The following is an 11,705-nucleotide window of genomic DNA, read 5'->3' on the forward strand; positions in this document are numbered from 1 at the left end:
AGAGATAAGAGGAATATGAGAGCTGGGAGAAAACCATTGGAAAAGGGGGAGCCGTGGGGAGCCAGAGGAGTTCTGGGGAGCAGGGGAGCTACAGGGACCCATAGCAAGCTCTGGGGAGCTATAAGGAGTGGGGGGAAGCTATGGGGGATGAGGGGAGCTAGGGGAAACCATGGGGGGCTGTTGGGGACAAGGGGATCCATGAGTGCAGGCAGCTGGGGAAGGGGCTGCTCCGTGCCCCCCTGCAGAGCCCAGCCAATGCCCAGCCCATCCTCACCCCTCTGGGGCTGGGGGTACCCAGGGGGTGTGTGTGGGGGTGACACCCCCATCTCCACCCCCAACTCCCAGCCCAGCATGGCCATGGGGTGAAGCAGCTCCTCGTTAGAGCGATATAATTAGGACCCTCTTCAGAAAGGAAGATGACTCACTCCAACTCAAGCCCTGCTGCTCCTCAGGGGGCTTCCTGCCAGCACCCACCCAAGGAGGCAGCAGGTAAACGGTGTCTCCTAGAAGAAGCCCCTGGGTGGGCAGGTGCACCTGCAAGTTTTGGGGTTCAGGGAGAGCAGGGATCAGCCCTGACCAAGGCAGGCACTGCCTTCCGAGGCACAGGGTGGCCAGAAAATGCCCCAAAGGTGATGGGGCAAAATGAGGTGCAGAAGAAACCCGAGCTGGGGCTGGGGAAACCGAGGCAGGGGCTCCTCCTCCAAAAAGGGTTCTTTTGCTCAAAAAAAAAAAAAAGGGAATAACATTTCCTTGTGCCTTCATTCACATCTGTGTGGCTGCGGCAGACCTGGGGTGAGGAGGTCGAAGAGTGCCCAAATTGTCTGTGGAGTCTGAGCCCTCCCCAAAGCCCCTTCCCCGACATCTTGAGGATGAAGATGACAGATCAGCACTTCCCTTCTTGCCACCTTCTTCCCCTTCCACAGAGACCAGTCCCGCCTCAGCACCCAGCTTCATGGCCCTGAGCCATGGGAAGCCCTAACCCATCTCTTTCAGGGTTTTGGCTGCGTCCCAGCCCCCTCTGCACTCCAGGCCAGGTGATTTATCACCCCGGGAAGGCTATCAGCCCCCAACTAAATCTGCTTCGGGCAGCTGATTGCTGGGGCAGACGCTGGCAGGCACTGGGGTACGAGGCTGGGGACATCTCTGTGTGTACAGGGGCTGAGGCTGTGGCAAAGAGCCCGCATGAGGCAGGGGAGACAGTGAAACAAGGAGTGGGAAAGAGGAGAGGGAGGCAGCCGGAGACTGATCCCACAAAGACGAGCATCATGAGGGATACGGGAGCCACGTGCTAGGTCCAGAGCTCACCCTCCCCTGGGAAGAAGCACTGCACCAGCAGTAAGAAAAAAAAAAAACACCCAAAGTGAAATGTTTATTCCCAGCTGGCGTCACTTCCCTGCACCACTGGTGGTGGGTCACAGCTGAACAAGATGGTCACCCTCGTGAGGTGACCACGTCTCCTCATTCACCCCGCACGCCCACGGCACGTCCTGGCTCCAGAGGGGACTGTGAAGCCCTCGGGCCCAAGGGCTACAGCAGCAATTTGTGGAGGCAGGGGGCTTCAAGGAAGTCAGTCAGGAAGCGGGGGGTCCCAGCAGCCGCTGGGGGCTGTGTTTGGCATGGAGCCTCCTCAGCATCCCCTCCCTGGGGCACAGAGCTGCCGCAGGAGCGACTGCAAAGTGGATCTCCGCCGGACCGATGTGATGCCCCATGCCGCCAGCCAGGCAGCAGTTCCCAGAGACAGCGCCCTGGTCAGGAGGAATTCATGCTCTCCCACTGCCGGAAAATGCGGAACACCTTGCAGGACTTCACCGAGAGACTCTGCGAGAGAGAGGAGCAAAGCAACAACCGGGGGTTAAGGCACCACAACAGGACCTGCAACCGCCACCGACCTGTCTCCAAAGCATGCGAGGAGAAACAGCAGCAAAAAAACCCCCATCTGAAATATCCTAATTGGCTGCCAGGACATCAATTTACTCTTCTTCATTAGCCCAATTTACCAGAACTGGAGGGGAGAGCCAGCAGGAGGAATCCAAGAGGATAATGGGGCCCAGGGTGACAGCAGCAGGTACTAGCTGCTCCACAGCCATTTGGGGAGTGGGGCTGTGGCCTCAGCTCTGCTCCCCTGGCTCGGCAAACCCACCGGTCCAACAGCCTGGGGCTGGCAGCCACAGGAGCCAGTGGTCACGATGTCTGTAGAGAGGGTTGGAAGCTCTCTATCGGGACATGAAATGAAACTGGATCTTGGGCAGCGCTGAGCTGCTCGGCAAAGGCTGTTATTTATAGCAGCCCTTGAGCAGATCTGCACACAACACATCATTGTAACGGATGAGACCCAGCCGAGAGGCTGTCAGCACAGCCGGAGGGGAAGCTGAGACTCTGCAGACACATGCTTGGTCCTTGCCACCCAGCTGGGTTTGCATTTAGCCCAAATGAAGCCCATCTACCCCAAACTCTGCCTGAAGACTTTCAGCCCTGGGCAAGGCTGAAGCAAGCAGTGTTTGAGCACTTGGTTTCAGGGCTGGGGATCCCACAGGCTCACCACAGACTCTGTCTCAGGCACTCTGTCACGCTTTCTGGTGGCGAGGAGCGTGTTCAGTACCACTCGCCAGCCCGGCTCTGCCTTCGCAGGCTCCTTCTCCGTCTGGGTTGCGGTATCCTCCAGGGCTTCCCCTCCCTCCACTGCATTGACCCAGGGACACCAGTCGCGATGCTGTGAGCTGGGGTCAAAGAAGCTCCTCAAAGAAGTGTCCTGGGTTGGGGAGGAGATGACAATGAAGGAGGACAGTGACAGCATGGTTTAAAACAGACTCCAATGACACAATAAAACCCTCTCCACGCCTAAACACCAGCCCAGTGCCGCGCTACAGGGACAACACTGGTCCCTGGATCAGGAGCACCCTGCCCAGACCCCTCTCCTCCCCACCCAGGCTCTCCCTGTGCCTGCACCCGGGTCACTCACCGAACTGCTGGAAGAGCAGAGCCGTGCCCGCTTGGCTTTGCGGAGAGGACTGGACGGCACCTCCATGTTGTCCCCCTGCCCCATGCTGCGGGTGACAGGGCGGCTCCTCAAAGTGGGGCTGGCCACCTCCAACTCACCCCTGTCCATGGGGATGGGAGAGTCCCAACCCTGCGGGCGAGAGATGGCTGGGGACGGGCTCTTCTCGTGCTGCCAGTGGAGAAAGAACAAGGAATTAATAGAGCTCCTCTGGTCACCAGCATGTCCTCTGCCTGAAGTGGGCAGGGGGGCCCTGCCCAGCTCAAACAAGAGAAAACAAAAACCTTCTCAGCCATCCTGGCAGGAGTCGTGCCACTTTTCCTTCACACCAGGAGCATCTTAGATGGGTCTAGTTGGACATGGGTGAAGACAGCCCCTGATTGGGAGCACCCCAAGTTAGATAAGCCCCAGTATCCTGGCTGAAAAGGACCTACAGGAGGGCTGAGGGAGGGGAGGACAGAGCTGCAAAGGGCAGTGGGAAAGGCAGCAGCAACCCACTTCTGTTGGATGTTGCCCATGGCTGAAGACACGGCACCAAGATGAGCCTCTTTCAAGGTAAAAGGCAGCGGACACCTAAACTACATCAGCCTTGACTCCTGTGTGGCCCTGCATCACCCAAACAACCCGAGCTCACGGTCCGGCTGAGCTGGGCCATACCTGCTCGGAGCCTGGAGGGAGAGTGTCTTGGCTCCGCGTAAGCATCCTGCGTGGAGAAGTGGGCACGAGCAGGAAGCGCTCAGCAGGTGCCGGCGGTGTGCTGCTCGGGCTGCAGGAGTCCAGCTCCAGCCCCGCAGACTCCAGCTGGTGAAAACCCCACAGTCCCACCTTCCTCATGCAGCGGGAGCAGGTGATCACCGAGAGGTGCACGGAGCCAGACACAGTGCTGCGGGGACAGAGCCAAGTCACAAGAGGTCAGGGATGAGCCTGGGCCTTTCCCCAAAAATCGCAGCTTTCAGAAGAGATGTGCTGCGCTTTTGGCACAGCACAGGAACGGTCTCAGTCGCAGGTTTCTGAGCCAGCACGTTTCAAGACATCAGTACCCCTGGGCCAAGGCACAAACTTACTGTTTTTGTAGCCCCGTGTGCTAAGAAGTAAAATGAGTCCATTAAAACCCATCTATAGCATTGATTTAAACTGGCTTGGTTAAATTTTGGCTTGCCATGAAGCAGGAGCACACTTTATGGCATATCAGCCAAGAGGGTCCCCATCCTCAGCTCCTGGACTGGCCAGCCACAGCGGCAGCTCTGCTCTTCCCCACTGTAAGCCTTTTTCCAGCCCACACTGTAAGAGATCGCTTCACCTTCAGCAAGCTGCCTCAGGCACAAACAGCGTGGCTGTTCTGCTCACAGCACACGCTTTGGGAAGCCGCAAACCTTCAGGTCACGAACCTTCCCTCCCTTCCCGCAGGCCTGACGAGCAATGAAAGTGTTACTGAGGATGACATTTCAGGGATTGACTTCAACATCTAAATCAGCAACGAGCCAGGCAACCGACACTCAGTTGTTTCAGACTCTCTACCGTCTGAGGGAGACGTCTATTTTAGATTTGCACTGGAGTTTCTGGAAGTCTGTCAATTTTAACAGCTAGAGATAATAATAAAATAGTAAAATACTGGATACTGAACATTTCACAGGAGGGACATCTGCATTCCTCCAGCCTCTGACAGGTTTCACCAGCAACCACAAAGTGCGGCAGACACTTCAGTATCAGTCCTACACCACTACCCACCTACAAGTCCAGCCGCACAAAGCCAGGATGCAGGCAGGAACGTGCACTTGCAGGATTTCCGTGGCAAACTTCATCGGTGGTTTCTCTCCCTCCGTTTTGTGGTCTAGTTCCTCCCCGATCAGCTGGAGGAGCAGACTGATCTTCTCCTCTGTCAGGGACTGCGGGGCAGAGAAAGGTGGCAGAGCTGGCAGTCAGAGGCAGTCTGATAAAATACACTGCTTCTGCTCACAAACCATGTCCTACATGGAGAAAAATCCCTTTTTCACTCCCCAAAAGGGCTGGGTGTATGAGCTAGCACCCCCAGCACCTCTACTCCGGTTAACAAGCAAAAGCCACACAGAGCGATGGCTTGCTCCTGCCTTGTGCCCGTCTGACTCTCCCCGTTGCGTGGACTCTGTTCAAGCACCATTTGCTCCCCCGAGCATGCGTGGGGACAGCGGAGCAGGTCGCAGCTCCACCGCTCACAGCAAGCACGAGCCCGAACAGCCCCCGTCTCTCCCTCCAATTCCAGGGAGCCAGCAGGGACTGCGTTTGCCTGTGCTCAGGCAAACTGCGAACACTTCTGGGGCCATTGCTGAGACACGGGGAGAAAAGAGAGTCCCCGAAGGCTGTCAGTCGGGCTCCAGACCTTGCTGCTAGTGGGACAGCTGGGGAGTTAGATGCAATATGTCCGTTGGCTTTATGCTATCTCTTCTCGGGGGGCTCTGATGGGTTTCCTAGCTCAGCCAGCCCATGGTGGCAACCATAAAACACCTCTGCGATTTCTGCTGAATGGATGAAAAGTTCCCCAGCTCCCACACGGCTTCTCGCTGCCGAGTGCCATCTGTTTCCCAGCGAGTGAGAGCCCAACAAGCCAGACTTGGCTGGCGTAGAGCACGGCCTGGCCAGGTCCCTACGAGGAGGCAATTCCACACTTGCTCCTGGCTGCGGCTACGCTCCAGCCTCTTGTGCCGTAGCTCCTGCTCTTCCCTCCTGCCTGCTGAGCGTCCTCATACAGCTGCCTTGCACAAGAGCCCCCCTGTACCACACTCCCTGTGCTCCCTCACCTGTACAGGCCTCTGCCCACACCTCTGCTCCGGGGCAGCCTCTGGCTCCCCAAATTCCCAATCCCCCCTAGAGCAATGACTGCCTCCAGTGGGACCCCAGCCACTTGCTAGAGGAACAACCTGCAGGCTGCCACATCTCACGGAGCCCTTGGAGGTAACAAACAGGGGTGGGAGCTGCCAGGGAGAGCTCATGAAGGAGTCTGTGGGACCCCAAATCACTTCTGCCGTGCACCAGAGAGCACCACGCACGCCAGGAAAGGCGCAGAGTAGGAACCGGCTGCTACAGTCCACTTCCCACCAACATCGTGGTGACATGAGCCAGCTGTGCCTGCGTTGGTCAAGGGCTTGCACGGCAGATGAGCCTTTCCAAACTCCCTTTTACATGCTTCCAGAAACACCAGGTGAAACCACCACGTGGGGAATGTCCGAGGAGAAAGCCAAGGCGATGCCAGACCACTCACACATGCAGGCAGGGATGAGCTTTGCCTACTTGGCAAGCTGGAGTCTCCAGTTTGAATCTCACAACTGTTTCGGTCAGGGTTTGCACAGCACAGGCAAACCTGTGACATCGTCACTGGGGACTTGAACTCCTCTGGTCTCAGGGGCACCTGGGAACTCACCATGTTTTTCATGTCTTCTGGTCTGAGGGAGGGCAGCTGCAGCTCCAGCTGACACAGACTCTGAAAGCGGTCCAGGAAGTCCTGGAGAAGGGCTCTGGGCTCATCCACCAGCAACACAGCAAAGCGATCTGGTGAAAGCAAACGTGGGAGGCCTGAGCTGTGCCACCAGCCTTCCCACCCCCTCCTTATCCCACAGGGCAAGAGAGAAGATGAGACCAACCAAGTTCTCCCCATAATGGTCTCCTGGCTTTTAAAAGAAAAGCTGAGCACAGTCTTTTTCCTTTGCAACCACTCTTCCTCATGCGGCACAGCTTTGAAGATGAGATCCATCAGCCTTTGAGCGTCCCATGTCATCCAGCCTCCCCTGTCCCCTCCCAGTTACAATCTGAACAGCATTTTAACTGCCCTGGAGGAATGCAAAAGCTAAGGGAGGTTGGGTACAGCCTGGCCTGGGATTCAAGATTCAGGCCTCGAGCCGTGGTTCAGTTGTTTATTTGCTGAGGCTGCTCACAGGCATTGCTCTGCCACTGTGTATTTCAATGTCCCCACGGGGTAAAAAAGAGGACTATGATCCCGGACACGTGCACTAGCCAGACACCAACCTGGGCAGGGGCTGTCCGGCCAGAAGCAGAACTTCTCGTGAGCGGTGCACAAGGCCTTCTTCAGTTCCATGCAGCGCTCCTTATCTGCAAGGCAAAGCTCACTTTTTCTCCCCTGCGGAGTCACCTTCTCGGGGAACAGTTAGGAAAACCAAACCAGGAGTGGAAGGCACCAGGCTACGAGGGCTTCTCTGCTCCTCCTGTTCGGCATGGCTTGGGTGACGGATGCCACCTGAGGCTGTAGCTTGCAGAGCCTGAAGCTCTCACCTCAGACTCATCTCCCTCCCCACCAAAAGGAGCTGCCGCACCTCCAGCCTCCCTGCAGGCAACCACGGAGCGGCGGCTCCTGCGGCAGTGAAGGTAGGCTGGCTCAAGGGGTTATCTCCGCAACAGCAAATGTCACCAGAGCGGTTCCACCTCCCTGCAGCCAAAATTGCCTCCTATTCCCAGCCACAGCGACCATGGAGCAGGGGAGCCTGCCCTGCTGCACAGCAGACACACAGCTCAAACCAACCACAGGCACAGGGACCGCCTGCACTTGCCAGTTTTACCTCCTGGGACGATGCCAGTCCCTAGCTAACTCGCCTGACCCCTCTGCCCCGGCTGTAGGAGCCAAACCACAGCCATGTCTGGAAATCAAGCTTCCCAAAAAAAAGATTTCATACTTAATTTAACTTATTCACACCTTTCAGAACCAAATTATTTATTTTTCAATTTGTTTTTCAAGCCCTTCTTCCAACCTCCAATTGTTTTAGATTTTCCTAAGCCAGTGCAATTACCAACAGAATAATTAGGCCAAGATTTATTTTAAAAAGATAGTCTGAACAAACAGCGGGCGTCAATATTAAGAGTGACCCAAAAGAAAATGGTCATGCAGCTCCCCATTACACATGACCCGCACTGCATTTGTCAGACATCAGGGCTGCACTCTCCGCTACCTTCCAGATAACAAGAGCAGGGACTTGCAGTCAAGAAAATTAAGAAGTGGAGATGACACTTATTTGTGGTGGGGTAAAACACATCTTTCTCCAGAGGACAGATGCAGGTAAAGGAAAGGTCTGGGCAGGTTATAAAGCACAGGCCATTGCTATCCTGTGGCTCACGAGCAACACTCACGCCATGGGGCTGAGCACACCATGGAGCCTGGCGTTCCTGCCACACTCTCAGCCCCACGTTGTCCAACGTGGGAGAGACAGGAGCCGTTACTGCTCCCTGCCTGCGCCTCACAGCATCAGGAGTGGACAATGCTCTGCAGGCAGAGGAAGGAAACTGGTGTTGGGCCTGGGCAAGGAGTTTGGCGAGGGAGAACTTTACTGTTGGTAGTCCAAGTAGTTTAAAGAGGGCAGTGAAGGAGTTTATTAATTAAATTACATAATGTGACCACCTGAACGGGCTTGACTTGGTGACCAGCAGCCACCAACAGCCCACATGAGAAAAATTTAGGGGAGGATCAGGGCGGCAGACCGAGCAGTCGGGAAACAAAATTTTAAAAAAGGCTATTAAGGTACTTGAATGCATCCCAAGGAGGGCAACAAAGCTGGTGAAAGGGCTGGAAGGAATGTCCTGTGAGGAGCGGCTGAGGGCTCTGGGTTTGTCTAATTTGGAGATGAGGCTGAGGGGTGTCCTCATTGGTCTCTACAGCTTCCCAAAGAGTGGAAGTGGAGAGGGAGGTGCTGATCTCTTCTCCCTGGGATCCAGGGACAGGACACATGGGAATGGTTCAAAGCTGCATCAGGGGAGGTTCAGACTTGATATCAGGAAGCATTTCTTTACCAAGAGGGTGGTCACACACTGGAAGAGGCTTCCTAGAGAGGTGGTCGATGCCCCGAGCCCGTCAGCGTTTAAGAGGCATTTGGACAAGGTCCTTAATAATATGATTTAATGTTTGGTCAGCCCTGAAGTGGTCAGGCAGTTGGACTAGATGATCACTGTAGGTCCCTTCCAACTGGAACTATTCTATTCTAACCCATCTCTGACAACAGAAGGAGGAAGATTTACCATGTTCTCACAAACTAATGGAAATTTATTCAACTTGCACTTTATTTTCAGAAACATCAAACACCCAGCACCTCCCAGGACAAGACTATGGAAGTCATTTATGCACATGATGAGGCACATACACCCCCAAACCCTACAGCCCACTCCCTGTACCCGCCAGACGCCGGCATACATACATTTGTTGAAGTCAAATGTGAGCTGCAGGCTCACGCAGAGGAAGGCCTGGCAGCTGGAGCACTTCAGCATGTCGCACTCCACGTTGGTCCAGCCATACTTGGCGCAAACCAGGGGAGACAGCTCGTGGGGTTTGCCCGCCCACTTCAGCGGGTGCTCACGTTAAGGATAAAACCCAATAAATTATGGGTTGGCCAGGCAAAGCTTTAGCCAGGGTTTATTTAGCCAAAGAAGAAGAAAAGCTTCCAAGAAGATGGAGCTTGTGGGGAAGCCACGGGGAGAGTGACAGCAAAGCAGGGTGGGGGACAGCTGGAAGCTCAGTGTCAGAAAGGATATGGTGAATGTTTCTACTCTGCTGAAATAGGCTTCCTTGCTGGCGGACTCCAAGGAGAGAGCATCCATTTGAGAAGATCCATTAGCCGATTCCGACCAGTCGGACCTGTCCTTTCTAAAAGGAACAGCAAGTCAGCAAGGACAGCATCTGCGCTGTCCTGGAAAGGTTTCATTAATAAACAATGCACAGACCACTTTCTAACCTTTCATCCTTCAGGCATACCCTTACAAGAACCCTTTCCCCAGAGCTCCTAAGCCCCAACTTTTAATTACTTTACTAATAAACCAATTAAAAAATATAATGCAACAAGCAAAGGTGCGCATTAAATATTTCATGATGACCGACAGCAGCAGCAGATGGGGATTTGATGTGACAAGCAGGAGACAGGAGCTCGTTTTCCGAGCCTGGCGAAACCAGATTGATGATCACAGCACTTCTCTGAAGTCAGGGGCACATCTGAGCTCCCAGCACCTGGAATGCCGGCTCCTGGCACCGGCATCTGTGCCCAGAATGCCAGCGCTGCTGCGAGTGCTGCCCTTCAGCCTCTCCCCAACACCCTTTGCCAGCCAAAATTTGGGGATGGTTGGGTCAAGGGTGTACTGTGCCTCTGAGGGCAATCGTGGTTGCTTGGCTTTAGCCAGACGCCCTCAAAGCTCAGCCACCCAGTGCATCCCAGACTCCCCAACGCCCACCAGTAACTCCTGTGACTCAGTGTCCCCCCTGGGGTGTGACCCCACACTTTTCACAGAATCGTATAGGTTGGAAAAGACCTTTAAGATCATCAAGTCCAACCATAAACCTAACACTACCAAGACCACCACTACACCATGTCCCTAAGCACCTCATCCAAACGTCTTTTAAATACCTCCAGGGATGGCGACTCAACCCCTTCCCTGGGCAGCCTGTTCCAGTGCTTGATAACCCTTTCAGTGAAGTAAAATTTCCTAATATCCAGTCTAAACCTCCCCTGGCACAACTTGAGGACATTTCCTCTCGTCCTATCACTTGTTACCTGGGAGAAGAGACCGACCCCACCTCTCTACCACCTCCTTTCAGGCAGCTGTAGAGAGCGATGAGGTCTCCCCTCAGCCTCCTTTTCTCCAGGCTGAACAACCCCAGGTCCCTCAGCCGCTCCCCATCAGCCTTGTGCTCCAGACCCTTCCCCAGCTCCGTTGCCCTTCTCTGGACACGCTCCAGCCCCTCAATGTCTCTCTTGTGGTGAGGGGCCCAACACTGAACACAGCATTTGAGCTGCGAATACTTTTCGGGTCAGAGCCCCGGTAAATGACCAGTTCAGCTCGCTCAGGCTACGGGGACGCCAGAACTTTACAGGTCACTTACCTTCCCCTGCCCTCCCAGTGCCCCCCAGCACTGCCTCCCAGTGCGCACCAGTGCCTCCCACTGCCCACTACTGCCTCCCAGCGTCCCAGTACCTCCCAGTTTCTGCTACTGCCTCCCTGTGCCTCTTAGATCCTCCAGTACTCCAAGTCCCACCAGTACCACCTCCCACTGCCCCTTAGTGCCACCAGCACCGCCCCCCAGCGCCCCCAATTTCCAGTGCCCCCCCCGTGCTTCCCAGTCCCTCCCAGCACACCCCAGCACCCTCTTTTCCCCCGTAATAAGTCCCAAAACCTATCGGTGCTCTCCAGTACCCCCCAACATCTCCTGTCGTCTCCCAGGGCGCCTCAGCGTCTCCCAGTGCTCCCCAATACCTCCCAGCGCGCCCCAATAACTTAAGGGTCTCCTCAATACCCTCTCCCCCCCCCGGTGCCACACGACCGGGCCGCCCGCCTCAGGCCCGGCGCCAGCGGGGTCCCGCCGCTCCCCCTCACCCGTCGGGACCGGCGCCCTCAGGGGAGATACCACCATCGATGAGGTCGCGGATCTGCTGGGGGGTGACGGCGGGCGGCCTCCCCCGGGCTCCTCCCGCCGCCCCGGCGCTGGGCGCCGCCATCTTGGTCCCTCACCCCGTCACGGCCCGGGGAGAGCGGGCGGGAAACGTGACCGCACAGGACCGTTCCGGCCCCGCCGTGGGGCTGCTCATGACCCCACGCAACTCCCGCACGGCCCCCTCGTCCCCACGGAGGGTTAGCGGTGCGCTGCCGCCTCCACTGCGGGGTCCCGCGTCCCTCCGCAGGCCCCCCACGCCCCGGGCGCTGCACGCTCCCGCTTTCGGCACTCTATTGCTCCAGCCTGCCCCCGAGGCGACGC

The 11,705-nt window shown here is 56.1% G+C and overlaps 1 protein-coding gene across 2 annotated transcripts; it reads right to left on the bottom strand.

Annotated features, from left to right (window-relative positions):
• Positions 1-1,354: 1,354 nt before the first annotated feature.
• Positions 1,355-11,674, bottom strand: ZC3HC1 (zinc finger C3HC-type containing 1). Of its 2 annotated transcripts, none has more exons than XM_072856817.1 (10): positions 11,462-11,674; positions 9,497-9,608; positions 9,163-9,313; positions 6,992-7,075; positions 6,390-6,517; positions 4,724-4,881; positions 3,653-3,878; positions 2,960-3,166; positions 2,540-2,749; positions 1,355-1,818 (listed from the first exon to the last, which is right to left on the bottom strand). In XM_072856817.1, exons 1-10 carry the CDS (start codon positions 11,536-11,538, stop codon positions 1,750-1,752), a joined length of 1,422 nt encoding a protein of 473 aa, XP_072712918.1. In that variant the 5' UTR covers positions 11,539-11,674; the 3' UTR covers positions 1,355-1,749. The 2 variants fall into 2 exon arrangements, with proteins under 2 accessions (XP_072712918.1, XP_072712909.1); XM_072856808.1 differs by having other exon boundaries at positions 11,327-11,671.
• Between the last annotated feature and the right edge of the window lie 31 nt (positions 11,675-11,705).

The sequence above is a fragment of the Ciconia boyciana genome, chromosome 1 (assembly GCF_034638445.1).
Source record: "Ciconia boyciana chromosome 1, ASM3463844v1, whole genome shotgun sequence".
Lineage (NCBI taxonomy): Eukaryota > Metazoa > Chordata > Aves > Ciconiiformes > Ciconiidae > Ciconia > Ciconia boyciana.

Excerpts from the sequence above, each read along its gene's own strand:
- ZC3HC1 (XM_072856808.1), bottom strand. The coding sequence starts at position 11,448 with ATGGCGGCGCCCAGCGCCGGGGCGGCGGGAGGAGCCCGGGGGAGGCCG. Across the intron at positions 3,879-4,723 it reads TTGTGCGGCTGGACTTGTAG|CACTGTGTCTGGCTCCGTGC; the intron begins GTGGGTAGTGGT and ends CTGTCCCCGCAG. Across the intron at positions 2,750-2,959 it reads TCTGCTCTTCCAGCAGTTCG|GACACTTCTTTGAGGAGCTT; the intron begins GTGAGTGACCCG and ends TCCCCAACCCAG.